This window comes from Oncorhynchus nerka, linkage group LG22, assembly GCF_034236695.1.
Source record: "Oncorhynchus nerka isolate Pitt River linkage group LG22, Oner_Uvic_2.0, whole genome shotgun sequence".
Lineage (NCBI taxonomy): Eukaryota > Metazoa > Chordata > Actinopteri > Salmoniformes > Salmonidae > Oncorhynchus > Oncorhynchus nerka.
This window is the reverse complement of record NC_088417.1, coordinates 77414521-77441135: the sequence shown is the minus strand read 5'-3', so window position 1 is coordinate 77441135 and position 26615 is coordinate 77414521. Positions and strand designations below refer to the sequence as shown.

The following is a 26615-nucleotide window of genomic DNA, read 5'->3' as shown; positions in this document are numbered from 1 at the left end:
ATTCATGGTTCCCTCAATGAACTGTAGCTCCCCAGTGCCGGCAGCACTCATGAAGCCCCAGACCATTACACTCCCACCACCATGCTTGACTGTAGGCAAGACACACTTGTCTTTACTCCCCACCTGGTTGCCGCCACTCACCATCTGAATCAAATAAGTTTATCTTGGTCTCATCAGACCACAGGACATGGTTCCAGTAATCCATGTCCTTAGTCTGCTTGTCTTCAGCAAACTGTTTGTGGGCTTTCTTGTGCATCATCTTTAGAAGAGGCTTCCTTCTGGGACGACAGCCATGCAGACCAATTTGATGCAGTGTACGGCGTATGGTCTGAGCACTGACAGGCTGACCCCCCCATCCCTTCAACCTCTGCAGCAATGCTGGCAGCACTCATACGTCTATTTCCCAAAGACAACCTCTGGATATGACGCTGAGCATGTGCACTCAACTTCTTTGGTCGACCATGGCGAGGCCTGTTCTGAGTGGAACTTGTCCACTTAAACCGCTGTATGGTCTTGGCCACCGTGCTGCAGCTCAGTTTCAGGGTCTTGGCAATCTTCTTATAGCCCAGGCCATCTTTATGTAGAGCAACAATTATTTTGTTCAGATCCTCAGTTATTTGCCATGAGGTGCCATGTTGAACTTCCAGTGACCAGTCAGTATGAGGGAGTGTGAGAGCGATTACACCAAATTTAACACACATGCTCCTCATTCACACCTGAGACCTTATAACACTAATGAGTCACATGACACCGGGGAGGGAAAATGGCTAATTGGGCCCAATTTGAAAATTTTCACTTAGGGGTGTACTCACTTTTGTTGCCAGCGGTTTAGACATTAATGGCTGTGTGTTGAGTTATTTTGAGGGGACAGCAAATTTACACTGTTATACAAGCTGTACACTCACTACTTTACATTATAGCAAAGTGTAATTTCTTCAGTGTTGTCACATGAAAAGATATAATAAAATATTTACAAAAATATGAGGGGTGTACTCACTTTTGTATTATACTGTACATAGATAGATCTAATGTAGTGAAATTGTATTTATTCACCAGACCATCTCACTGTGTTCAGGCAACATGCCATGAGCCTTTTTAACAGTGACCTTTCTAATCGTGGCTGAATTTAATGTAGGTTATCACTTCATCTCGGAGTCTACTGCATAGCTGATAGGGTATTGTGAATTGTAGACATCATTGAGTGAAAAATGGTCCTATCAGTCCTGGTATTCAAAGGGCTCTGAAGGTTTTTATAAAGTTACTTTTCAATGAGTTTTTCACCAAGAGAAACAAGCAGGGTGACTTTCAGTCCACATAATTCAAAGGTAGACAAAGAACAACAGCATACTATGTGGCCCTGGAGACAAGTAGTGGTTTAGCCATGATCTGAAGGACAAAAATCGAACATACAGTAGCAATTTTAAGTCCTAATGGACAGCATCCCAGCATACTACTAGATAAGTAATTTGTGGTTTGTGATGGACAATTTTCAGCTGAAGGGGAAAAATATCATTACTCTGTCCATTGCAGGAGACAATTTATTAGGAATGCCACAGACTTTCATTCACCTACAGGGGCAGTGCCACATTCTCTTTAGAAAAAGCATGTTCTAAAATAGTTTGCTAATTGAAAGATTGTTTTGATTGTGTGTAATCAAGAGGGGATGATTGCTTTGTGAACAATTTAGACTAAATGTATTCAATGTCAACTCTTGTTTTTCTGATTTAGGACTGGATTCAATCCGTATCGTGGAAATATCAGGAAGATCTACATTTAAAATGCAAAGGAAATTGAGCCGACACATGCAGAGTTTACCGTGGATGCAGTCTCCGCGAACGCCGGAACATTGCCTTTTTAAATGTCAATCTACCTACAGTGGTGGAGAAAGTACCCAATTGTCATACTTGAGTAAAAGTTAAGATACCTTAATAGAAAATGAATCAAGTGAAAGTCACCTATGTCACGAACCGGCTCAAAGCCCGTAACAAAGGGAGACAACGTGGAGATAATGAGTAGAAAGATATATATTTATTAACTAAAGCAAATAAATATAATATACAATGGTGTGTGTAATCAGTAATCAGTAGTGTAAGTGAGTGTTTTGCATGCGTGAATGTGATAATGCAGGGTGATGAAAGGTGCCAAAGCAAACAAACAAATAAACGGCCATCAAGAACCACAACACAATCTACAGAGGGTGTCTGCATGGAGAGAGTCTCCTCCATGAATGGGGAAGTGGTGTATTTATCCTGGGAGACACCGGGCCCAGGTGTTTCCCATGTAGCTGACGACCCTCCCAACTCCGCCCACCAGCATCCTAATAAGGAAATAACAGAGAGAATACGGCAGACAGAGTGGGAGGGTCGTCACATCCCCCCATAAAACCGGGACCAACAAGGACCCCGGAACAAAATACCAGTCTCTAAGTTCCAAATTTACACAGCTTCTGCGCCACAAATTGATGAGGGTTTACGTTTTCACACTTACAATTTGCCCCAGCCAACCTCCTCCCCAGACCTCAGCGACCTTCGCACAGGAAGCAACATTTAAGAGGAAAGAAGAAAACAAGACCAGGAGGGAGCATACAGGACAGAGAGAACATGACAATACGAAACAATGGTCAGTCACGTAAACATTAGGAACAGGGCGCACGAGAGAGCGCATCAGCAATCACGTTTTCAGTCCCCCGGATGTGCCTCACATCGAGATGGAATGATTGTAAAAATAAACACCATCGCATTATCCTCTGGTTTGGACACATCATGGACCTCAAAAAAGTGAGGGGGTTATGGTCGGTGTAGACCACAATAGGTACTACCCCCGACCCGACATACACTTCGAAGTGTTGTAGTGCCCAAATTAATGCTAGCTAGCCAGCACTGCTTCCTTTTTAGTAGTTGGTGGTGGAAAAGCATCAATAGCCACCACTTTAGCCCGAACAGGACGCACTTCACCCTGCCCAACCATTTTTCCAAGGTATGTAACGGTCGCCTGAGCAAACTCACATTTTGCCAGATTGATTGTGAGGCGACCCGCAGCCAGACGTTCGAACAAGGCTTGAATACGGGACAGATGTTCTTCCCAAGTATCTGCATAGATCACTACATCGTCCAAATAAACAGCGCACCCGGTAAGACCGGCGACAACCCTGTTCATAAGTCGCTGAAAAGTGGCAGGTGCATTGCGCAGACCGAAACTCATAACTGAATACGAGTACAGACCAAAGGGTGTAATAAAGGCAGAGATTTCACGTGCCCTACTCGTCAGTGGCACCTGCCAATAGCCTTTTAACAGGTCAAATTTGCTCACAAACTTAGCTGCACCGACTTGATCAACACAGTCCTCCATCCGAGGAAGAGGAAATGAATCTGGTTTTGTGACACTGTTTACCTTACGGTAGTCCGTACAAAAACGGTTTGTTCCATCCGGTTTACTGACCAAGATACAGGGAGAAGCCCAACTGGAGAAAGAAGGCTCTGCTATCTTACTCTCCAGCATGTACTTGACCTCAGCATCCAGACAACGTAGTTTCTCTGAAGAAACTCTATAGAAGCGCTGACGAATGGGGTCAGCACCTCCAATGTCAATATCATGTTCTATTAAGTTTGTACGTGTAGGTGTATCAGAAAACAAACCTGGAAATCTCTGAATCAGACCAACTATCTCTTTCCGCCCATCAACAGGTAGGTGAGTGAGAAGACTGTCTAAAATATCCAGTGTTTCTGAATTTTTCAATCTACCCTGCAATATACAATCGTCAGGACCAGGAACATCTTCCTCCTCATGCACAGATCTAGCACGACAAGAACCCAAGGAAACAACGGTATCAGCCAAAAGAACAGGTTTACCGTCCTCTGTAGAATCCCACTGTTCAGTCTCAGAGGAACGTGCATAATAGGGTTTTAACAGATTTACATGGCACAGCTGGTGTGCTTTCCTCCGTTCTGGAGTGGCAACTAGATAATTTTGCTCAGTGCACTGGCGCACCACTGTATATGGACCTTGAAACTTGGCTTGAAAAGGAGAACCAACAATTGGCAGCAGAGCAAGAACCTGGTCACCTGGACTAAAGTGACGAGGCTCAGTTCGGCGATCAAATATGCCCTTCATCCTCTCCTGTGAAGATGATAACTTCTCTTTAGCCATTTCACAAGCGGCATACAGCCGTCGCCGGAAATCACACACATACGATAACAGGGACTGAGGAGGCTCGGGAGACTTCCAGTCATCCTGGAGAACAGATAAAAGTCCACGCACCCTATGTCCAAACACAAGGTCATTTGGACTGAAACCTGTGCTCTCCTGTGAAACTTCCCTAGCAGCTAACAGTAACCAAGGCAACCCCTCCTCCCAATCCTTATCCATCTCAGTACAATAAGCTCTCAACAAAGACTTTAGTGTTTGATGGAAACGTTCCAGTGCTCCTTGACTTTGCGCGTGATAGGCGCTAGACAAATTGTGTTTAATATGGAGCTGTTGAAGAACCTGACCAAACAGATTAGAGGTAAAATTAGATCCTTGATCACTCTGAATGACCTTAGGGATTCCAAACAATGAGAGAAACTGAGTCAAAGCTTTTAACACCGATTTAGTCGTGATAGATCGGAGAGGATAGGCAGCAGGAAACCTAGTGGTCTGACACATCACAGTGAACAGGTAACTACTACCCTTTTAGAACGAGGCAGAGGACCCACACAGTCAATAATCAGATACTCAAAAGGTTGGCTGAGTACAGGAATAGGAAACAATGGTACTGGTTTAATAGCTTGATTAGGCTTACCAGTTAATTGACAGGTGTGACAAGTTTTGATAAAATCAGAAACATCCCTCTTTAATCTAGGCCAAAAGAAATGTCTTAATATGCGATTGTAGGTTTTCCTCACCCCCATATGTCCAGCCACGTCGCTGTGAGAAGTTTCCAACACCAACTTACGAAGCTTAACTGGTACAACAACCTGACTAATTGCCTCCCCAGAAAAACACTATCATGAGACACCCACTTTCTCATCAGGACATCCTCTTGGAGAAAATAGCCATGGGCGACATCTCCCAACTGTTCTATAGGCACAATTTGATCACGCAACTCTTCCAACGTGGGGTCATCCCGTTGCGCATTGATTAGATCTGAGCGGGTTACAGATAACGGGATAACAGGGAAAACAGTGACATACTTTGTATTATTATCATTAGTCGGCGCAGTGACCAGTTCGCCACGGCTCATAGAACGTGTCACTGCACACGCAGAGAACACCTCTGGGAAACTCTGTACACTCTCATCAGGAATCCCAACAAATGACGGCTTAGTGGAAACCACTAGAGATGGAAACACGACAGGCCATACACGCTCACCAGCCAAGTTATTCCCAAGGATAACATCGATACCCCCAATAGGCAACGAAGGACGCACACCCACAACAACTTCACCCTTCACCAGCCCACAATCCAACATCAGTTTATGCAATGGAACTGACAGAGTGTTCAAACCTATTCCCCTAATTAGAACACTATTCCCCGAATCAGTCTCAGCAGAAAAGGGTAACACAGACTCCAACACAAATGATTCAGAGGCACCTGTGTCTCTCAGGATCTTCACTGGCACTAGGTCTTTACTTTCTGTTCATTAATATACGTGGCAATACGATCAGGAATTGTGTCCTTAAATTGCTCTAACATAATCAGATCACACAGCCCTTGGAAAGTCACAACTGCAGAGGCGGAACACCCGCGATTAAACTGTAAAGACAACTGTCGCGCAAACTCAACATGAGTCTGGTTATCATCCCTTTTTAAAGTTCTAAATCGTTGGCGGTAAGCCTCAGGGACCAATTCATAAATCTGTAACACAGCTGTTTTAACTTTATCATAACTGGCACTCAGTAACACAGGTTTTAACTTTATCATAACTGGCACATATCGTGTACACTAAGAGCTGAATATGCTTCCTGCGCTTTACCAGTCAGCACACACTGCAACATTAAAGTGCGGTCAGAATCAGGCCAACTCCTAGCGTCAGCAACCCGCTCAAACAACGAAAAGAATGTCTCGGGTCCCTTTCATTAAACCGAGGCAATAACCGTAAGTTCCCAACAATATCAAATGTCTCTGGGGCACGACCAAAAGCGGAACTACCCCTAGGTAAATCTGGGACACCTTCCCAAAACAAACTCTCCCCTGAGATCTTTCCTTCCCTAACCAAATCTATACGTTCTTGTTGCAACTTGATTTTAGCACGCTCCATATCTTGTTTAAATGCCAATTCCTTTTCATATTTTACATGATCATGCTCTAGCTTCTCACGATCATGCTCTAGCTGTAACAAAAGCAGTTCTTTCTGCTGTTCAAAAAGAAGGCTACTAGGACTAACCGATGGAATGGCCATTGTAACGTTATGGGGAGACGACAAATCCTCAGCAGAGGCTGGCCCGGTGGTAACTTCTAGAATACCACTCTCCATCAGATTGGCCTTCAATATCAACCTAATAGAATTCTTTAGACGTTTATCACTAATCTCAACCTTGTAGTGTTCCGCGACCTTCAACAGCTGTTCTTTAGTACCTAAATCTAACAATTCCTCTGATGGAGAGCGAATGAACTTATCTACATAAGACGCCATAATCACACAAAAAAAAAAATTCTGGCTCTTCCCTTCTGCTGAGCACACCAGACCACAACCCGAGAATTATAATCACCCTGAGTACCACAGAAGAGAGATGGATACGGAGCTTCCCAAAACCTACAATAACTCAACCCTAGTCTTCGTGCAGATTTGCGGTGGGAATTTACGCACTGTAGCCCGCTGGCAAGGAAATAGAACTCCCCAGCATGCTGGAAAAATTCCACCAAGCCACGGATGTGCCCCCGAGACAACTGCTCAGTCCACAGACACCACACAAAAATAACAAACATTAACCATGCCCAACATATTCCAAAAATGAAACACGTCGCTAAACCTATCAGGGGAAAAAGGCTATAGCTCCGGGTAGCAAGTTTCACTACCCTACCCAAATCTCCCACCGAGGTACACAGCAGACTACTCACCTCAGACTGATGTCCCAACAGAAAGTAGAACAAGAGTTCAGGCTAGGCAGGGCCTGGAAACTAACCATTATAGTCTCTCCAACACAGCACACAAACCAAACAACAAAAGGCAACCAATACTGGGCCTATCAAACTCAAACAAAATATGCAAACCAAACACGTACCTCCACGGTCTCCCAAACCAATAGTTCAAATATCCCGGACGAGCCCCCACTTGTCACGAACCGGCTCAAAGCCCGTAACAAAGGGAGACAACGTGGAGATAGAGTAGAAAGATATATATTTATTAACTAAAGCAAATAAATATAATATACAATGGTGTGTGTAATCAGTAATCAGTAGTGTAAGTGAGTGTTTTGCATGCGTGAATGTGATAATGCAGGGTGATGAAAGGTGCCAAAGCAAACAAACAAATAAACGGCCATCAAGAACCACAACACAATCTACAGAGGGTGTCTGCATGGAGAGAGTCTCCTCCATGAATGGGGAAGTGGTGTATTTATCCTGGGAGACACCGGGCCCAGGTGTTTCCCATGTAGCTGACGACCCTCCCAACTCCGCCCACCAGCATCCTAATAAGGAAATAACAGAGAGAATACGGCAGACAGAGTGGGAGGGTCGTCACATCCCCCCCCATAAAACCGGGGACCAACAAGGACCCCGGAACAAAATACCAGTCTCTAAGTTCCAAATTTACACAGCTTCTGCGCCACAAATTGATGAGGGTTTACGTTTTCACACTTACAATTTGCCCCAGCCAACCTCCTCCCCAGACCTCAGCGACCTTCGCACAGGAAGCAACATTTAAGAGGAAAGAAGAAAACAAGACCAGGAGGGAGCATACAGGACAGAGAGAACATGACAATACGAAACAATGGTCAGTCACGTAAACATTAGGAACAGGGCGCACGAGAGAGCGCATCAGCAATCACGTTTTCAGTCCCCCGGATGTGCCTCACATCGAGATGGAATGATTGTAAAAATAAACACCATCGCATTATCCTCTGGTTTGGACACATCATGGACCTCAAAAAGTGAGGGGTTATGGTCGGTGTAGACCACAATAGGTACTACCCCGACCCGACATACACTTCAAAGTGTTGTAGTGCCCAAATTAATGCTAGCGCTTCCTTTTTAGTAGTTGGTGGTGGAAAAGCATCAATAGCCACCACTTTAGCCCGAACAGGACGCACTTCACCCTGCCCAACCATTTTTCCAAGGTATGTAACGGTCGCCTGAGCAAACTCACATTTTGCCAGATTGATTGTGAGGCGACCCGCAGCCAGACGTTCGAACAAGGCTTGAATACGGGACAGATGTTCTTCCCAAGTATCTGCATAGATCACTACATCGTCCAAATAAACAGCGCACCCGGTAAGACCGGCGACAACCCTGTTCATAAGTCGCTGAAAAGTGGCAGGTGCATTGCGCAGACCGAAACTCATAACTGAATACGAGTACAGACCAAAGGGTGTAATAAAGGCAGAGATTTCACGTGCCCTACTCGTCAGTGGCACCTGCCAATAGCCTTTTAACAGGTCAAATTTGCTCACAAACTTAGCTGCACCGACTTGATCAACACAGTCCTCCATCCGAGGAAGAGGAAATGAATCTGGTTTTGTGACACTGTTTACCTTACGGTAGTCCGTACAAAAACGGTTTGTTCCATCCGGTTTACTGACCAAGATACAGGGAGAAGCCCAACTGGAGAAAGAAGGCTCTGCTATCTTACTCTCCAGCATGTACTTGACCTCAGCATCCAGACAACGTAGTTTCTCTGAAGAAACTCTATAGAAGCGCTGACGAATGGGGTCAGCACCTCCAATGTCAATATCATGTTCTATTAAGTTTGTACGTGTAGGTGTATCAGAAAACAAACCTGGAAATCTCTGAATCAGACCAACTATCTCTTTCCGCCCATCAACAGGTAGGTGTGTGAGAAGACTGTCTAAAATATCCAGTGTTTCTGAATTTTTCAATCTACCCTGCAATATACAATCGTCAGGACCAGGAACATCTTCCTCCTCATGCACAGATCTAGCACGACAAGAACCCAAGGAAACAACGGTATCAGCCAAAAGAACAGGTTTACCGTCCTCTGTAGAATCCCACTGTTCAGTCTCAGAGGAACGTGCATAATAGGGTTTTAACAGATTTACATGGCACAGCTGGTGTGCTTTCCTCCGTTCTGGAGTGGCAACTAGATAATTTTGCTCAGTGCACTGGCGCACCACTGTATATGGACCTTGAAACTTGGCTTGAAAAGGAGAACCAACAATTGGCAGCAGAGCAAGAACCTGGTCACCTGGACTAAAGTGACGAGGCTCAGTTCGGCGATCAAATATGCCCTTCATCCTCTCCTGTGAAGATGATAACTTCTCTTTAGCCATTTCACAAGCGGCATACAGCCGTCGCCGGAAATCACACACATACGATAACAGGGACTGAGGAGGCTCGGGAGACTTCCAGTCATCCTGGAGAACAGATAAAAGTCCACGCACCCTATGTCCAAACACAAGGTCATTTGGACTGAAACCTGTGCTCTCCTGTGAAACTTCCCTAGCAGCTAACAGTAACCAAGGCAACCCCTCCTCCCAATCCTTATCCATCTCAGTACAATAAGCTCTCAACAAAGACTTTAGTGTTTGATGGAAACGTTCCAGTGCTCCTTGACTTTGCGCGTGATAGGCGCTAGACAAATTGTGTTTAATATGGAGCTGTTGAAGAACCTGACCAAACAGATTAGAGGTAAAATTAGATCCTTGATCACTCTGAATGACCTTAGGGATTCCAAACAATGAGAGAAACTGAGTCAAAGCTTTTAACACCGATTTAGTCGTGATAGATCGGAGAGGATAGGCAGCAGGAAACCTAGTGGTCTGACACATCACAGTGAACAGGTAACTACTACCCTTTTTAGAACGAGGCAGAGGACCCACACAGTCAATAATCAGATACTCAAAAGGTTGGCTGAGTACAGGAATAGGAAACAATGGTACTGGTTTAATAGCTTGATTAGGCTTACCAGTTAATTGACAGGTGTGACAAGTTTTGATAAAATCAGAAACATCCCTCTTTAATCTAGGCCAAAAGAAATGTCTTAATATGCGATTGTAGGTTTTCCTCACCCCCATATGTCCAGCCACGTCGCTGTGAGAAGTTTCCAACACCAACTTACGAAGCTTAACTGGTACAACAACCTGACTAATTGCCTCCCCCAGAAAAACACTATCATGAGACACCCACTTTCTCATCAGGACATCCTCTTGGAGAAAATAGCCATGGGCGACATCTCCCAACTGTTCTATAGGCACAATTTGATCACGCAACTCTTCCAACGTGGGGTCATCCCGTTGCGCATTGATTAGATCTGAGCGGGTTACAGATAACGGGATAACAGGGAAAACAGTGACATACTTTGTATTATTATCATTAGTCGGCGCAGTGACCAGTTCGCCACGGCTCATAGAACGTGTCACTGCACACGCAGAGAACACCTCTGGGAAACTCTGTACACTCTCATCAGGAATCCCAACAAATGACGGCTTAGTGGAAACCACTAGAGATGGAAACACGACAGGCCATACACGCTCACCAGCCAAGTTATTCCCAAGGATAACATCGATACCCCCAATAGGCAACGAAGGACGCACACCCACAACAACTTCACCCTTCACCAGCCCACAATCCAACATCAGTTTATGCAATGGAACTGACAGAGTGTTCAAACCTATTCCCCTAATTAGAACACTATTCCCCGAATCAGTCTCAGCAGAAAAGGGTAACACAGACTCCAACACAAATGATTCAGAGGCACCTGTGTCTCTCAGGATCTTCACTGGCACTAGGTCTTTACTTTCTGTTCATTAATATACGTCGATACGATCAGGAATTGTGTCCTTAAATTGCTCTAACATAATCAGATCACACAGCCCTTGGAAAGTCACAACTGCAGAGGCGGAACACCTGCGATTAAACTGTAAAGACAACTGTCGCGCAAACTCAACATGAGTCTGGTTATCATCCCTTTTTAAAGTTCTAAATCGTTGGCGGTAAGCCTCAGGGACCAATTCATAAATCTGTAACACAGCTGTTTTAACTTTATCATAACTGGCACTATCGTGTACACTAAGAGCTGAATATGCTTCCTGCGCTTTACCAGTCAGCACACACTGCAACATTAAAGTGCGGTCAGAATCAGGCCAACTCCTAGCGTCAGCAACCCGCTCAAACAACGAAAAGAATGTCTCGGGTCCCTTTCATTAAACCGAGGCAATAACCGTAAGTTCCCAACAATATCAAATGTCTCTGGGGCACGACCAAAAGCGGAACTACCCCTAGGTAAATCTGGGACACCTTCCCAAAACAAACTCTCCCCTGAGATCTTTCCTTCCCTAACCAAATCTATACGTTCTTGTTGCAACTTGATTTTAGCACGCTCCATATCTTGTTTAAATGCCAATTCCTTTTCATATTTTACATGATCATGCTCTAGCTTCTCACGATCATGCTCTAGCTGTAACAAAAGCAGTTCTTTCTGCTGTTCAAAAAGAAGGCTACTAGGACTAACCGATGGAATGGCCATTGTAACGTTATGGGGAGACGACAAATCCTCAGCAGAGGCTGGCCCGGTGGTAACTTCTAGAATACCACTCTCCATCAGATTGGCCTTCAATATCAACCTAATAGAATTCTTTAGACGTTTATCACTAATCTCAACCTTGTAGTGTTCCGCGACCTTCAACAGCTGTTCTTTAGTACCTAAATCTAACAATTCCTCTGATGGAGAGCGAATGAACTTATCTACATAAGACGCCATAATCACACAAAAAAAAAAAATTCTGGCTCTTCCCTTCTGCTGAGCACACCAGACCACAACCCGAGAATTATAATCACCCTGAGTACCACAGAAGAGAGATGGATACGGAGCTTCCCCAAAACCTACAATAACTCAACCCTAGTCTTCGTGCAGATTTGCGGTGGGAATTTACGCACTGTAGCCCGCTGGCAAGGAAATAGAACTCCCCAGCATGCTGGAAAAATTCCACCAAGCCACGGATGTGCCCCCGAGACAACTGCTCAGTCCACAGACACCACACAAAAATAACAAACATTAACCATGCCCAACATATTCCAAAAAATGAAACACGTCGCTAAACCTATCAGGGGAAAAAGGCTATAGCTCCGGGTAGCAAGTTTCACTACCCTACCCAAATCTCCCACCGAGGTACACAGCAGACTACTCACCTCAGACTGATGTCCCAACAGAAAGTAGAACAAGAGTTCAGGCTAGGCAGGGCCTGGAAACTAACCATTATAGTCTCTCCAACACAGCACACAAACCAAACAACAAAAGGCAACCAATACTGGGCCTATCAAACTCAAACAAAATATGCAAACCAAACACGTACCTCCACGGTCTCCCAAACCAATAGTTCAAATATCCCGGACGAGCCCCCACTTGTCACGAACCGGCTCAAAGCCCGTAACAAAGGGAGACAACGTGGAGATAAAGAGTAGAAAGATATATATTTATTAACTAAAGCAAATAAATATAATATACAATGGTGTGTGTAATCAGTAATCAGTAGTGTAAGTGAGTGTTTTGCATGCGTGAATGTGATAATGCAGGGTGATGAAAGGTGCCAAAGCAAACAAACAAATAAACGGCCATCAAGAACCACAACACAATCTACAGAGGGTGTCTGCATGGAGAGAGTCTCCTCCATGAATGGGGAAGTGGTGTATTTATCCTGGGAGACACCGGGCCCAGGTGTTTCCCATGTAGCTGACGACCCTCCCAACTCCACCCACCAGCATCCTAATAAGGAAATAACAGAGAGAATACGGCAGACAGAGTGGGAGGGTCGTCACATCCCCCCCCCATAAAACCGGGGACCAACAAGGACCCCGGAACAAAATACCAGTCTCTAAGTTCCAAATTTACACAGCTTCTGCGCCACAAATTGATGAGGGTTTACGTTTTCACACTTACAATTTGCCCCAGCCAACCTCCTCCCCAGACCTCAGCGACCTTCGCACAGGAAGCAACATTTAAGAGGAAAGAAGAAAACAAGACCAGGAGGGAGCATACAGGACAGAGAGAACATGACAATACGAAACAATGGTCAGTCACGTAAACATTAGGAACAGGGCGCACGAGAGAGCGCATCAGCAATCACGTTTTCAGTCCCCCGGATGTGCCTCACATCGAGATGGAATGATTGTAAAAATAAACACCATCGCATTATCCTCTGGTTTGGACACATCATGGACCTCAAAAAAGTGAGGGGGTTATGGTCGGTGTAGACCACAATAGGTACTACCCCCGACCCGACATACACTTCGAAGTGTTGTAGTGCCCAAATTAATGCTAGCGCTTCCTTTTTAGTAGTTGGTGGTGGAAAAGCATCAATAGCCACCACTTTAGCCCGAACAGGACGCACTTCACCCTGCCCAACCATTTTTCCAAGGTATGTAACGGTCGCCTGAGCAAACTCACATTTTGCCAGATTGATTGTGAGGCGACCCGCAGCCAGACGTTCGAACAAGGCTTGAATACGGGACAGATGTTCTTCCCAAGTATCTGCATAGATCACTACATCGTCCAAATAAACAGCGCACCCGGTAAGACCGGCGACAACCCTGTTCATAAGTCGCTGAAAAGTGGCAGGTGCATTGCGCAGACCGAAACTCATAACTGAATACGAGTACAGACCAAAGGGTGTAATAAAGGCAGAGATTTCACGTGCCCTACTCGTCAGTGGCACCTGCCAATAGCCTTTTAACAGGTCAAATTTGCTCACAAACTTAGCTGCACCGACTTGATCAACACAGTCCTCCATCCGAGGAAGAGGAAATGAATCTGGTTTTGTGACACTGTTTACCTTACGGTAGTCCGTACAAAAACGGTTTGTTCCATCCGGTTTACTGACCAAGATACAGGGAGAAGCCCAACTGGAGAAAGAAGGCTCTGCTATCTTACTCTCCAGCATGTACTTGACCTCAGCATCCAGACAACGTAGTTTCTCTGAAGAAACTCTATAGAAGCGCTGACGAATGGGGTCAGCACCTCCAATGTCAATATCATGTTCTATTAAGTTTGTACGTGTAGGTGTATCAGAAAACAAACCTGGAAATCTCTGAATCAGACCAACTATCTCTTTCCGCCCATCAACAGGTAGGTGAGTGAGAAGACTGTCTAAAATATCCAGTGTTTCTGAATTTTTCAATCTACCCTGCAATATACAATCGTCAGGACCAGGAACATCTTCCTCCTCATGCACAGATCTAGCACGACAAGAACCCAAGGAAACAACGGTATCAGCCAAAAGAACAGGTTTACCGTCCTCTGTAGAATCCCACTGTTCAGTCTCAGAGGAACGTGCATAATAGGGTTTTAACAGATTTACATGGCACAGCTGGTGTGCTTTCCTCCGTTCTGGAGTGGCAACTAGATAATTTTGCTCAGTGCACTGGCGCACCACTGTATATGGACCTTGAAACTTGGCTTGAAAAGGAGAACCAACAATTGGCAGCAGAGCAAGAACCTGGTCACCTGGACTAAAGTGACGAGGCTCAGTTCGGCGATCAAATATGCCCTTCATCCTCTCCTGTGAAGATGATAACTTCTCTTTAGCCATTTCACAAGCGGCATACAGCCGTCGCCGGAAATCACACACATACGATAACAGGGACTGAGGAGGCTCGGGAGACTTCCAGTCATCCTGGAGAACAGATAAAAGTCCACGCACCCTATGTCCAAACACAAGGTCATTTGGACTGAAACCTGTGCTCTCCTGTGAAACTTCCCTAGCAGCTAACAGTAACCAAGGCAACCCCTCCTCCCAATCCTTATCCATCTCAGTACAATAAGCTCTCAACAAAGACTTTAGTGTTTGATGGAAACGTTCCAGTGCTCCTTGACTTTGCGCGTGATAGGCGCTAGACAAATTGTGTTTAATATGGAGCTGTTGAAGAACCTGACCAAACAGATTAGAGGTAAAATTAGATCCTTGATCACTCTGAATGACCTTAGGGATTCCAAACAATGAGAGAAACTGAGTCAAAGCTTTTAACACCGATTTAGTCGTGATAGATCGGAGAGGATAGGCAGCAGGAAACCTAGTGGTCTGACACATCACAGTGAACAGGTAACTACTACCCTTTTAGAACGAGGCAGAGGACCCACACAGTCAATAATCAGATACTCAAAAGGTTGGCTGAGTACAGGAATAGGAAACAATGGTACTGGTTTAATAGCTTGATTAGGCTTACCAGTTAATTGACAGGTGTGACAAGTTTTGATAAAATCAGAAACATCCCTCTTTAATCTAGGCCAAAAGAAATGTCTTAATATGCGATTGTAGGTTTTCCTCACCCCCATATGTCCAGCCACGTCGCTGTGAGAAGTTTCCAACACCAACTTACGAAGCTTAACTGGTACAACAACCTGACTAATTGCCTCCCCCAGAAAAACACTATCATGAGACACCCACTTTCTCATCAGGACATCCTCTTGGAGAAAATAGCCATGGGCGACATCTCCCAACTGTTCTATAGGCACAATTTGATCACGCAACTCTTCCAACGTGGGGTCATCCCGTTGCGCATTGATTAGATCTGAGCGGGTTACAGATAACGGGATAACAGGGAAAACAGTGACATACTTTGTATTATTATCATTAGTCGGCGCAGTGACCAGTTCGCCACGGCTCATAGAACGTGTCACTGCACACGCAGAGAACACCTCTGGGAAACTCTGTACACTCTCATCAGGAATCCCAACAAATGACGGCTTAGTGGAAACCACTAGAGATGGAAACACGACAGGCCATACACGCTCACCAGCCAAGTTATTCCCAAGGATAACATCGATACCCCCAATAGGCAACGAAGGACGCACACCCACAACAACTTCACCCTTCACCAGCCCACAATCCAACATCAGTTTATGCAATGGAACTGACAGAGTGTTCAAACCTATTCCCCTAATTAGAACACTATTCCCCGAATCAGTCTCAGCAGAAAAGGGTAACACAGACTCCAACACAAATGATTCAGAGGCACCTGTGTCTCTCAGGATCTTCACTGGCACTAGGTCTTTACTTTCTGTTCATTAATATACGTGGCAATACGATCAGGAATTGTGTCCTTAAATTGCTCTAACATAATCAGATCACACAGCCCTTGGAAAGTCACAACTGCAGAGGCGGAACACCCGCGATTAAACTGTAAAGACAACTGTCGCGCAAACTCAACATGAGTCTGGTTATCATCCCTTTTTAAAGTTCTAAATCGTTGGCGGTAAGCCTCAGGGACCAATTCATAAATCTGTAACACAGCTGTTTTAACTTTATCATAACTGGCACTATCGTGTACACTAAGAGCTGAATATGCTTCCTGCGCTTTACCAGTCAGCACACACTGCAACATTAAAGTGCGGTCAGAATCAGGCCAACTCCTAGCGTCAGCAACCCGCTCAAACAACGAAAAGAATGTCTCGGGTCCCTTTCATTAAACCGAGGCAATAACCGTAAGTTCCCAACAATATCAAATGTCTCTGGGGCACGACCAAAAGCGGAACTACCCCTAGGTAAATCTGGGACACCTTCCCAAAACAAACTCTCCCCTGAGATCTTTCCTTCCCTAACCAAATCTATACGTTCTTGTTGCAACTTGATTTTAGCACGCTCCATATCTTGTTTAAATGCCAATTCCTTTTCATATTTTACATGATCATGCTCTAGCTTCTCACGATCATGCTCTAGCTGTAACAAAAGCAGTTCTTTCTGCTGTTCAAAAAGAAGGCTACTAGGACTAACCGATGGAATGGCCATTGTAACGTTATGGGAGACGACAAATCCTCAGCAGAGGCTGGCCCGGTGGTAACTTCTAGAATACCACTCTCCATCAGATTGGCCTTCAATATCAACCTAATAGAATTCTTTAGACGTTTATCACTAATCTCAACCTTGTAGTGTTCCGCGACCTTCAACAGCTGTTCTTTAGTACCTAAATCTAACAATTCCTCTGATGGAGAGCGAATGAACTTATCTACATAAGACGCCATAATCACACAAAAAAAAAAATTCTGGCTCTTCCCTTCTGCTGAGCACACCAGACCACAACCCGAGAATTATAATCACCCTGAGTACCACAGAAGAGAGATGGATACGGAGCTTCCCCAAAACCTACAATAACTCAACCCTAGTCTTCGTGCAGATTTGCGGTGGGAATTTACGCACTGTAGCCCGCTGGCAAGGAAATAGAACTCCCCAGCATGCTGGAAAAATTCCACCAAGCCACGGATGTGCCCCCGAGACAACTGCTCAGTCCACAGACACCACACAAAAATAACAAACATTAACCATGCCCAACATATTCCAAAAAATGAAACACGTCGCTAAACCTATCAGGGGAAAAAGGCTATAGCTCCGGGTAGCAAGTTTCACTACCCTACCCAAATCTCCCACCGAGGTACACAGCAGACTACTCACCTCAGACTGATGTCCCAACAGAAAGTAGAACAAGAGTTCAGGCTAGGCAGGGCCTGGAAACTAACCATTATAGTCTCTCCAACACAGCACACAAACCAAACAACAAAAGGCAACCAATACTGGGCCTATCAAACTCAAACAAAATATGCAAACCAAACACGTACCTCCACGGTCTCCCAAACCAATAGTTCAAATATCCCGGACGAGCCCCCACTTGTCACGAACCGGCTCAAAGCCCGTAACAAAGGGAGACAACGTGGAGATAATGAGTAGAAAGATATATATTTATTAACTAAAGCAAATAAATATAATATACAATGGTGTGTGTAATCAGTAATCAGTAGTGTAAGTGAGTGTTTTGCATGCGTGAATGTGATAATGCAGGGTGATGAAAGGTGCCAAAGCAAACAAACAAATAAACGGCCATCAAGAACCACAACACAATCTACAGAGGGTGTCTGCATGGAGAGAGTCTCCTCCATGAATGGGGAAGTGGTGTATTTATCCTGGGAGACACCGGGCCCAGGTGTTTCCCATGTAGCTGACGACCCTCCCAACTCCGCCCACCAGCATCCTAATAAGGAAATAACAGAGAGAATACGGCAGACAGAGTGGGAGGGTCGTCACACCTAGCAAAATCCTACTTTAGTAAAAGTCTAAAAGAATTTGGTTTTAAATATACTTAAGCATCAAAAGTAGAAGTAGTAATCATTTCACATTCTTTATAAACCAGACCCAACAATTGTTCTTTGTTAAACACAAAGTGCTTCATTTGTAATTGAGTGTTGGAGTGTGCCCCTGGTTATCCGTAAATGAGTCCACCAGAGGCAGTAGGGATGACCAGGGATGTTCTCGTGAGAAGTGCTTGAATTGGACTGTTTTCCTGTCATGCTAAGTATTTGAAATGTAACAAGTACTTTTGTGTGTCAGGGAAAATGTATGCAGTAAAAATGATTTTCCTTAGGAATGTAGTTAAGTACAAGTTGTCAAAAATATAAATCGTAAAGTACAGAGACCCCCAAAAATGACTTAAAGAAAAAATACTTTAAAGTACTTTACACCACTAGCTATAACATGACAATTCCACGATACATCTGCGATACGGATTGAATCGAGCCCGAAGTCATAGAAAATACACTACTACAGTCATGGCTACTGAACCAGGTACAAGGAACACCACCAGAGACTAAACAATTACTGGAAACTGCAACAGTATGCAACTATAGCTAAAGCAGTTTACTTTTAATTCAAATTGGTCCATTTACATGAGACAAAATTATATGAATGATATAAAATGCACAGTTTGTATTGCATCATGCAATGTATGAAGAATATATTGTGAAATATGTGTAACTGCCAAAATAAAGGAAACACCAACATAACACCGCCAGAACATCTTCAATGCACTTTGGCATAGATTCTACAAGTGTCTGGAACTCTATTGAAGTGATGCGACATCATTCTTCAACAAGAAATTCCATAATTTGGTGTTTTGTTGATGGTGATGGAAAACACTGTCTCAGGCTCCGCTCCAGAATCTCCCAGAAGTGTTTAAACTGCTAAAATGGGACAAGGTCTGTCCATGGTAAGGCGTTGCTATGCTTTCTTGACATCTGCCAACCAGACCGGTCCTACAGGCCTAGTTTTGTCGCACTTGGACTACTGTCCAGTTGGTGGTCATGTGCGGCAAAGAGGGACATACTGTAGGTACATTGCAGTTGTTCCAGAACAGAGTAGCACGTATTGCACTTAGATGTCAGTAACATACATGTCAATCTCTCCTGGCTCAAAGTTGAGGAGAGATTGACTGCATCATTATTGGTCTTTGTGCGAGGTGTTGAAGGTACTGAACTGTCTGTGCAAGCAGTTGACACACAATACATGCAGCCAGAGGTCTCTTCACAGTCCCCAGGTCCAGAACAGAAGCTGGGAAACGCACAGTATTGCGTAACGAACTCTGTGCCACCCCCGGTTATTCATGCTAGCAATCAAACCAGATTCAAAAACCAGATAAAAGAACACCTTATGGCACAATGGGGACTGTGAAGAGAAATATATTTGACAATCAATCAATGAAGCTACTTCAATACAGAAATGACCATATGGATATTACAGTTGAGGCAATACAGTAGAAGTATATACAGTATTTGTTTCTTAAATAATGTCTGGGAAAATAAATGAATCTAAATGCATTTCGACCCATTCTAATGTAGGCTCCACATACATAAATATAACTTCTAAAAGTAACTTATGATTCTTTTTGGTGGGGGAAAGAGATGCACCATCCCTTCCCTGGAGAAAGTAATGAATGATGCCTGCTTCCATAGATAAACACTGGTTGGTTGCAGCCAAAGACCAGTGAAAGAGATGCATACAAAGTAAGGGCCCTCTGAATGCCTGCTAGCAAATGGAACTGGGTTTATCTTTTAACTATGCTTTCGTTAAAAAAAAATGTCGGCCATTGTGTCTAAATAGATGAATTATGAAATGACATCTGACTAAACATTTCGCAATGCAGTGATGTCCCTGGTTCCGTCTCTGTATTGATTGTGGTTGGACTGTTGACGGGACAGCACAAGGATAACAAGTTCCACATTAATGGATAGAACCACAACAAGCAAATAAGAGCCCTGATGATTTTTTTTTGTTCCCTTACCATTCCAAGAGAACATTTTCAGGATCGACATGATGGTTTTATTTTGAAGTTGCTCGGTCACAAGAAAGATACCTGAAGCACAGTTTATTTCTTCAATTCTATTTTCCTTTGAAGTCATCTGAAGCTCCAGGCTTTGTAATGGCAGAAATTCATAGATGTTGGTATTTGCTTCATGAGCAAGCTGAAGTGTTCTGTTAGTTTGAGATTCCAACAGATACGTTTGGGCATCTGAAAATAGCATAAAGGTGCAACGCACTTCATCAAAGCCTCTGGCTCTAGCGACAGCCATGATTACTCCGTAGATAATTAGATTGAATTAAGGTAGGGAAGAAAGAGTGAGAGAGGACTGTGGGGCTGAAACAATGTGTCCAGCAACACAACTGCAAAAAACAGCTGCACATAATAGCCCTCCTATCATTGCCATTAATGTTTACACTGAGCAAGCTTTCATTAAAACATTGAGAAGTGTGAACCCCATAAAAGCGACAACATAGACAGTATCCTGTCTTCACTGACCTGTACTTCAATCCCGTATCCCAGGTAGACGGTCAGCACGTAGGTGCAGTCCACTCCAGGGTCAGGCGACGAAGCTGAGGAATGCAGCTGTGGAATCTCAATGTGACCCTCTGGGTCAGTGAAATTCACAGTGCAGGGACCTGGCACAGAAGAGAGAGAAATACAATTGATCCCTCTTCCCAGGCGACTGATCCCTTTCTGACAGCCCATCTGTGTTTCAGTGGCCCTCTAACCCCCTCATTAACTCCCCAGGTTTTCTGCCTCACAGCCAGGGCCCGGCTATCACACAGCCCCTCAGCCTTCTAGACCCACTGGACAGGACAGCCAGGCAGCACAGATCAGGTGGAGCCAGCCTTGGCATATCGGTTTGATGCATGATCAGCTTCGTGATCCTGGGTGCCGGATTACTGGGAGAAGTCACCATGGAAGGATGAGGAACACTGACTAGCCTTCTCAGATGCTGTTCCTGCCTGGCTGTACAAAACTCTGACTACAGTCTGACTAAACACTGTTCGTGAGAGGCAGTTAGGTTGATAGGTTAAGTGATTTGATGATTCCTGTATTAATGCTGCTTCTCCTAAGCCATAGTCATTACAGAAAAGCTGTATTTGCCAATTAGATGCAACTGGATTTACATACTTCTAGTTTCACTCTATATTCATATGAGACCAATAGAAATAGAAGGTACCTGGTGTCTGCATGGTGGTAATGGTGGTGGTTGTGATGATGGTTGTGGTGGTGGTTCCCTCATCCACCTCTCCTGTGGATGCTGCGGTCAGTTTGGTGAGCTGGATGCCAGGGCCTGTCCTGTTCTTTACCCCTGGTTCCTCGGACTCCCCTTTCTCCACCCTCACTGAGGTGGTCAGCACAGGGGGTGCCACGGTGGTCTCCGTGACAACTGCCCTCTGACTATGGAGACTTCCATTCGGGGAGGGGGGGACATTGGGTCTGAGGCCACTGACTGTAGGGGCAGTGTTTGCCACTACAGGGGTGGTCAGGGAGTCTGTGGTCACTGTCACCTTCTCTGCCTCCCTGGCCCTGTCCTCGGCTGGCTTGTCCTTCTGAGCCATGCTCACCAGTAGCCCCGGGGTTGTAGGAGCAGAGCTGGTGAGGGGGGTTGTGGTAGCCACCGTGGCAGTAGTGGCTATGTCAGAGAAGGCAGGGGTGTCCTCATGTTGCACGAGGCGAGTCGAAGCGTCTCCTGCCTCAAGAGTGGAAACAGAGCCAGGCATTGTAGGATGTCCTGCCACATCTCCATGGTCTGTGAAGAACTGCTGGTCCCCCTGGAAGTTTTTAGTCAGCAGGTGTTCATGGAGGGCGAAGCCTCTGAAGACGGGCCGGTGGTTAGGGACGTTCATGGTGGATGCTGTGGTGAAATGGTTGATCTCACTCACTGTGTCCTGTGTGGGGGAGTGTGTGAAGGCTCCGCTGTCTGACTCCACTCTTCTCTGGCCCACAGCATTGACATTTTCTAGAGAAGACAATGGAGAGAGACACAGACAACATATAGATATTAGAGCATACCAGAAGACAACAAATATCAGAGAACATGATTCCTAAATATAACATAGCATAGAAAATATATTTTTTTTATTACAAAAATCTAAATTGGATGCATGATATATGGCTCTGCTGTAATTGCTAAATCTGTTCTTTAGTCTAGGGCTAGGGACTGTCACTTACCAGGATCTAAGGAGCATTATGAATGGATATCATGTTAGATAGAAGGTTAAGTGCAGTGGCTAGTGAACAATAAAAACCCAGATGAGTTAACTACCACTGTAGACATATTGTCATGAGGCCCTTTAGGAAAAACCTCTCATGATAACCCTTTGATGATTCATTTGAATACCTTTATTCCTCCTTCCTCCAATTATCCAAAGTAAAGATTTTGCTCTGAATTTCTCGTGATGATTACCAAATATAATAATGGCTGAGCCTTAGAGAGTAATTATTCCCACCTGCAGCAGTTGAAATGTAATCAGGAAGCCCCGGGGTATGGGTGCTAAATTCAAGAAGGGGAGGGCTGATGATGAAAGCTCCAAATTGCTCTCATACAGTATTTCTATAAGAAGCCAAAACCAGTGTTCAGTCTACTTGCTCTCAAGAATTATAGAGGGAAATTATCAGTGCTTTTGAAAGTGGCTTTATTTTTGCCAGAATGACAACTTTAGTGTCAAAAGACACCAGAGGATGTCTCTCAGGGTGAATTATGAGCAACAACATGATTGTCTTTCATCTCTTCTACATTTATCTCCATTAGTATATGGGAGGCCTTTAAATGGTTATGTGACAGATGAATAATGACAGTCCTCACTGTGAAGGCTGCAGCATGTCAGCATGAGTGTTCATTATCGAAGACAAGCGTTGCAATCACAGCCAAAAAGAGTCAAGAAAATTGAGAAATATTCATCTGACTTCTGGGATAAAATATTAAAAGACACAAGTTTTCTAAAGGACAGACTCCAGCTGAAGGATAGGATGACTTTCAGGATGTAGATTACCCCTAGTGTGCACACACACACAGACACACTGCTTGATCCACACTCCTTAAAGTGATGCTCCAATAGTTTTGAAGTAGTATCATTTCAGACAGTAGTTTTGAAACTAGTGCTCATGAGCCAAAACGGGTCCCCAAAATGTTTTATTGTTTTTGCAATTTGTATGATATGTTACAAATTCCAATTCATACAATACATTACGAATTTGAAAGTTCTTAAAAAATATATATTTTTACCTTTATTTAACTAGGCAAGTCAGTTAAAGAACAAATTATATTTCACAATTATGGCCTAGGAACAGAGAGTTATCTACCTTGTTCAGGGGCAGAACAACAGATTTTTACCTTGTCAGCTCGGGGATTTGATCCAGAAATCTAGGCTACCTGCAGCCCGTTCCTAAAATCCCAGACTGCATATTTAACCACATGACAGAAAAATAAGTAAAACATGAAAACATACAAGCCTTGTAGTGGTAAACCACTTTGGACATTTATAAAATTGTGTTATATAGGTACTGTTATTTTCTACAAAAACAGACACAGCTGCCAAAACAACAGGCAGTATACAGGGATTGCTATGGTACGCAGTGATAATGACAAGTTCTCTTGTCCTTTATCAGAGTAGGACCTCTGTGAATTGGAAATTAAGGACTTCCTAAAGCTCTCTGATGTTAAACTGCGTTATTTGTCCTGGGATTTTTTTACAATAATTGTCCTTGACAGTTTCATCACTTATGGTCGTGCTGTGGGGACAAATAGAGATGCAACTATTCAGTAGACTGAATGTAGGCTACAGTATAAGTGAGGAAGTAAGTAAGTGAGTGATGTTGTTATTATGAAAAATGTGCTAATTACTCTGTCTAAATGTATCACAAGATGAATGGTGGTTCACCGTTTATAAATAGTAGACTAGGCTACATGTACAGTGGGGCAAAAAAGTATTTAGTCAGCCACCAATTGTGCAAGTTTTCCCACTTAAAAGGATGAGAGAGGCCTGTAATTTTCATCATAGGTACACTTCAACTATGACAGACAAAATGAGGAAAAAAATCCAGAAAATCACATTGTAGGATTTTTAATGAATTTATTTGCAAATTATGGTGGAAAATAAGTATTTGGTCACCTAAAAACAAGCAAGATTTCTGGCTCTCACAGACCTGTAACTTCTTCTTTAAGAGGCTCCTCTGTCCTCCACTTGTTACCTGTATTAATGGCACCTGTTTGAACTTGTTATCAGTATAAAAGACATCTGTCCACAACCTCAAACAGTCACACTCCAAACCACTATGGCCAAGACCAAAGAGCTGTCAAAGGACACCAGAAACAAAATTGTAGACCTGCACCAGGCTGGGAAGACTGAATCTGCAATAGGTAAGCAGCTTGGTTTGAAGAAATCAACTGTGGGAGCAATTATTAGGAAATGGAAGACATACAAGACCACTAATAATCTCCCTCAATCTGGGGCTCCACGCAAGATCTCACCCTGTGGGGTCAAAATGATCACAAGAACGGTGAGCATAAATCTCAAAACCACACGGGGGACCTAGTGAATGACCTGCAGAGAGCTGGGACCAAAGTAACAAAGCCTACCATCAGTAACACACTACGCCGTCAGGGACTCAAATCCTGCAGTGCCAGACGTGTCCCCCTGTTTAAGACAGTACATGTCCAGGCCCATCTGAAGTTTGCTAGAGAGCATTTGGATGATCCAGAAGAAGATTGGGAGAATGTCATATGGTCAGATGAAACCAAAATATAACTTTTTGGTAAAACTCAACTCGTGTTTGGAGGACAAAGAATGCTGAGTTGCATCCAAAGACCACCATACCTACTGTGACGCATGGGGGTGGAAACATCATGCTTTGGGGCTGTTTTTCTGCAAAGGAACCAGGACGACTGATCCGTGTAAAGGAAAGAATGAATGGGGCCATGTATCGTGAGATTTTGAGTGAAAACCTCCTTCCATCAGCAAGGGCATTGAAGATGAAACGTGGCTGGGTCTTTCAGCATGACAATGATCACAAACACACCGCCTGGGCAACGAAGGAGTGGCTTCATAAGAAGCATTTCAAGGTCCTGGAGTGGCCTAGCCAGTCTCCAGATCTCAACCCCATAGAAAATCTTTGGAGGGAGTTGAAAGTCCGTGTTGCCCAGCAACAGCCCCAAAACATCACTGCTCTAGAGGAGATCTGCATGGAGAAATGGGCCAAAATACCAGCAACAGTGTGTGAACACCTTGTGAAGACTTACAGAAAACGTTTGACCTCTGTCATTGCCAACAAAGGGTATATAACAAAGTATTGAGATAAACTTTTGTTATTGAGCAAATACTTATTTTCACCATAATTTGCAAATAAATTCATTAAAAAATCCTACAATGTGATTTTCTGGATTTTTTCTCCTCATTTTGTCTGTCATAGTTGAAGTGTACCTATTATGAAAATTACAGGCCTCTCTCATCTTTTTAAGTGGGAGAACTTGCACAATTGGTGGCTGACTAAACACATTTTTGCCCCACTGTAAGTTTGACATTTATGTCAAACCTCTCAATAAGCATGTTTATAGGCACACAATAATGCAATAGTTAGTTTAAAATGTTTACATGCTTTGCAAGAAGAGCAATTTCCCTAATGATCCTGTTTACATGGTCACATCTGAAATCAGGCTACTGATGGTGACTTTGATAAAAGCAGAAAATCGCCAATCCAAATAAGCGTTCTACCACAGTGACCATTCTATTTTTGTGAAGACTATTTGATTCGGAGTTCGGACATAAAAAGTTTGCATGTGAAAACTATTTATAAGATGCATACTTTCAGTTTTTCCAAACTCACTTCACTCGTGCATAATAGAGAGAGGCTTGTGCTACCTGGTTCTGGCACATGCCCAGAACAAATACAACACTGGATCGCCGATTCAGCTGTTTACCTGTCCTAATAATTCAAAAGATTGCTCAGAAATCCAGGTGTTTTAATTGGCATGTGGTTACTTCGATTATGACCTTACGCCGCTTAAGATAAGCAGAGTACGGTGTTTACATGACTAGTGCCGTCCTCGGCCATAATCAGATTAATATCGAATTATTAATGTGCATGTAAACATACTCGGTCACTTTCCTCACGGAAAATAAAAGAGAAACTCTTCACAGCTCTCACCATTAGATGCTTTTCTAAATGAAATAGTTTGAGGCAAAGCCATGTAAGCGAACACTTACTGAGCCCTCCAGGACTTGATTAGCAATGGTGAGTAATCTCGCCATGACTAAGGAGAATCCTATTTCTGTCGATAATAATGATCACAATGTCAGAGTGCAATTCCATTTCCAAACAGACCCAAGCTTCCCTTCAGAGGACCTAACTGCCTAATAGAATTTGCCTCTTGACACTGATGCTACAGTAGGTGTTAC

At 43.9% G+C, this 26615-nt stretch overlaps 1 protein-coding gene across 1 annotated transcript in view; it reads right to left on the bottom strand.

Annotated features, from left to right (window-relative positions):
* Positions 1-26615, bottom strand: part of LOC115105775 (seizure protein 6 homolog) — a 240090-nt gene that overhangs the window by 95556 nt on the left and 117919 nt on the right. Inside the window, exons 2-3 of the mRNA XM_029628147.2 lie at positions 21398-22180; positions 20710-20849 (exon numbers count right to left, since the gene is read on the bottom strand). Coding sequence (XP_029484007.2) covers positions 20710-20849; positions 21398-22180 — 923 coding nt within the window. The remainder of the gene's footprint in view (positions 1-20709; positions 20850-21397; positions 22181-26615) is intronic.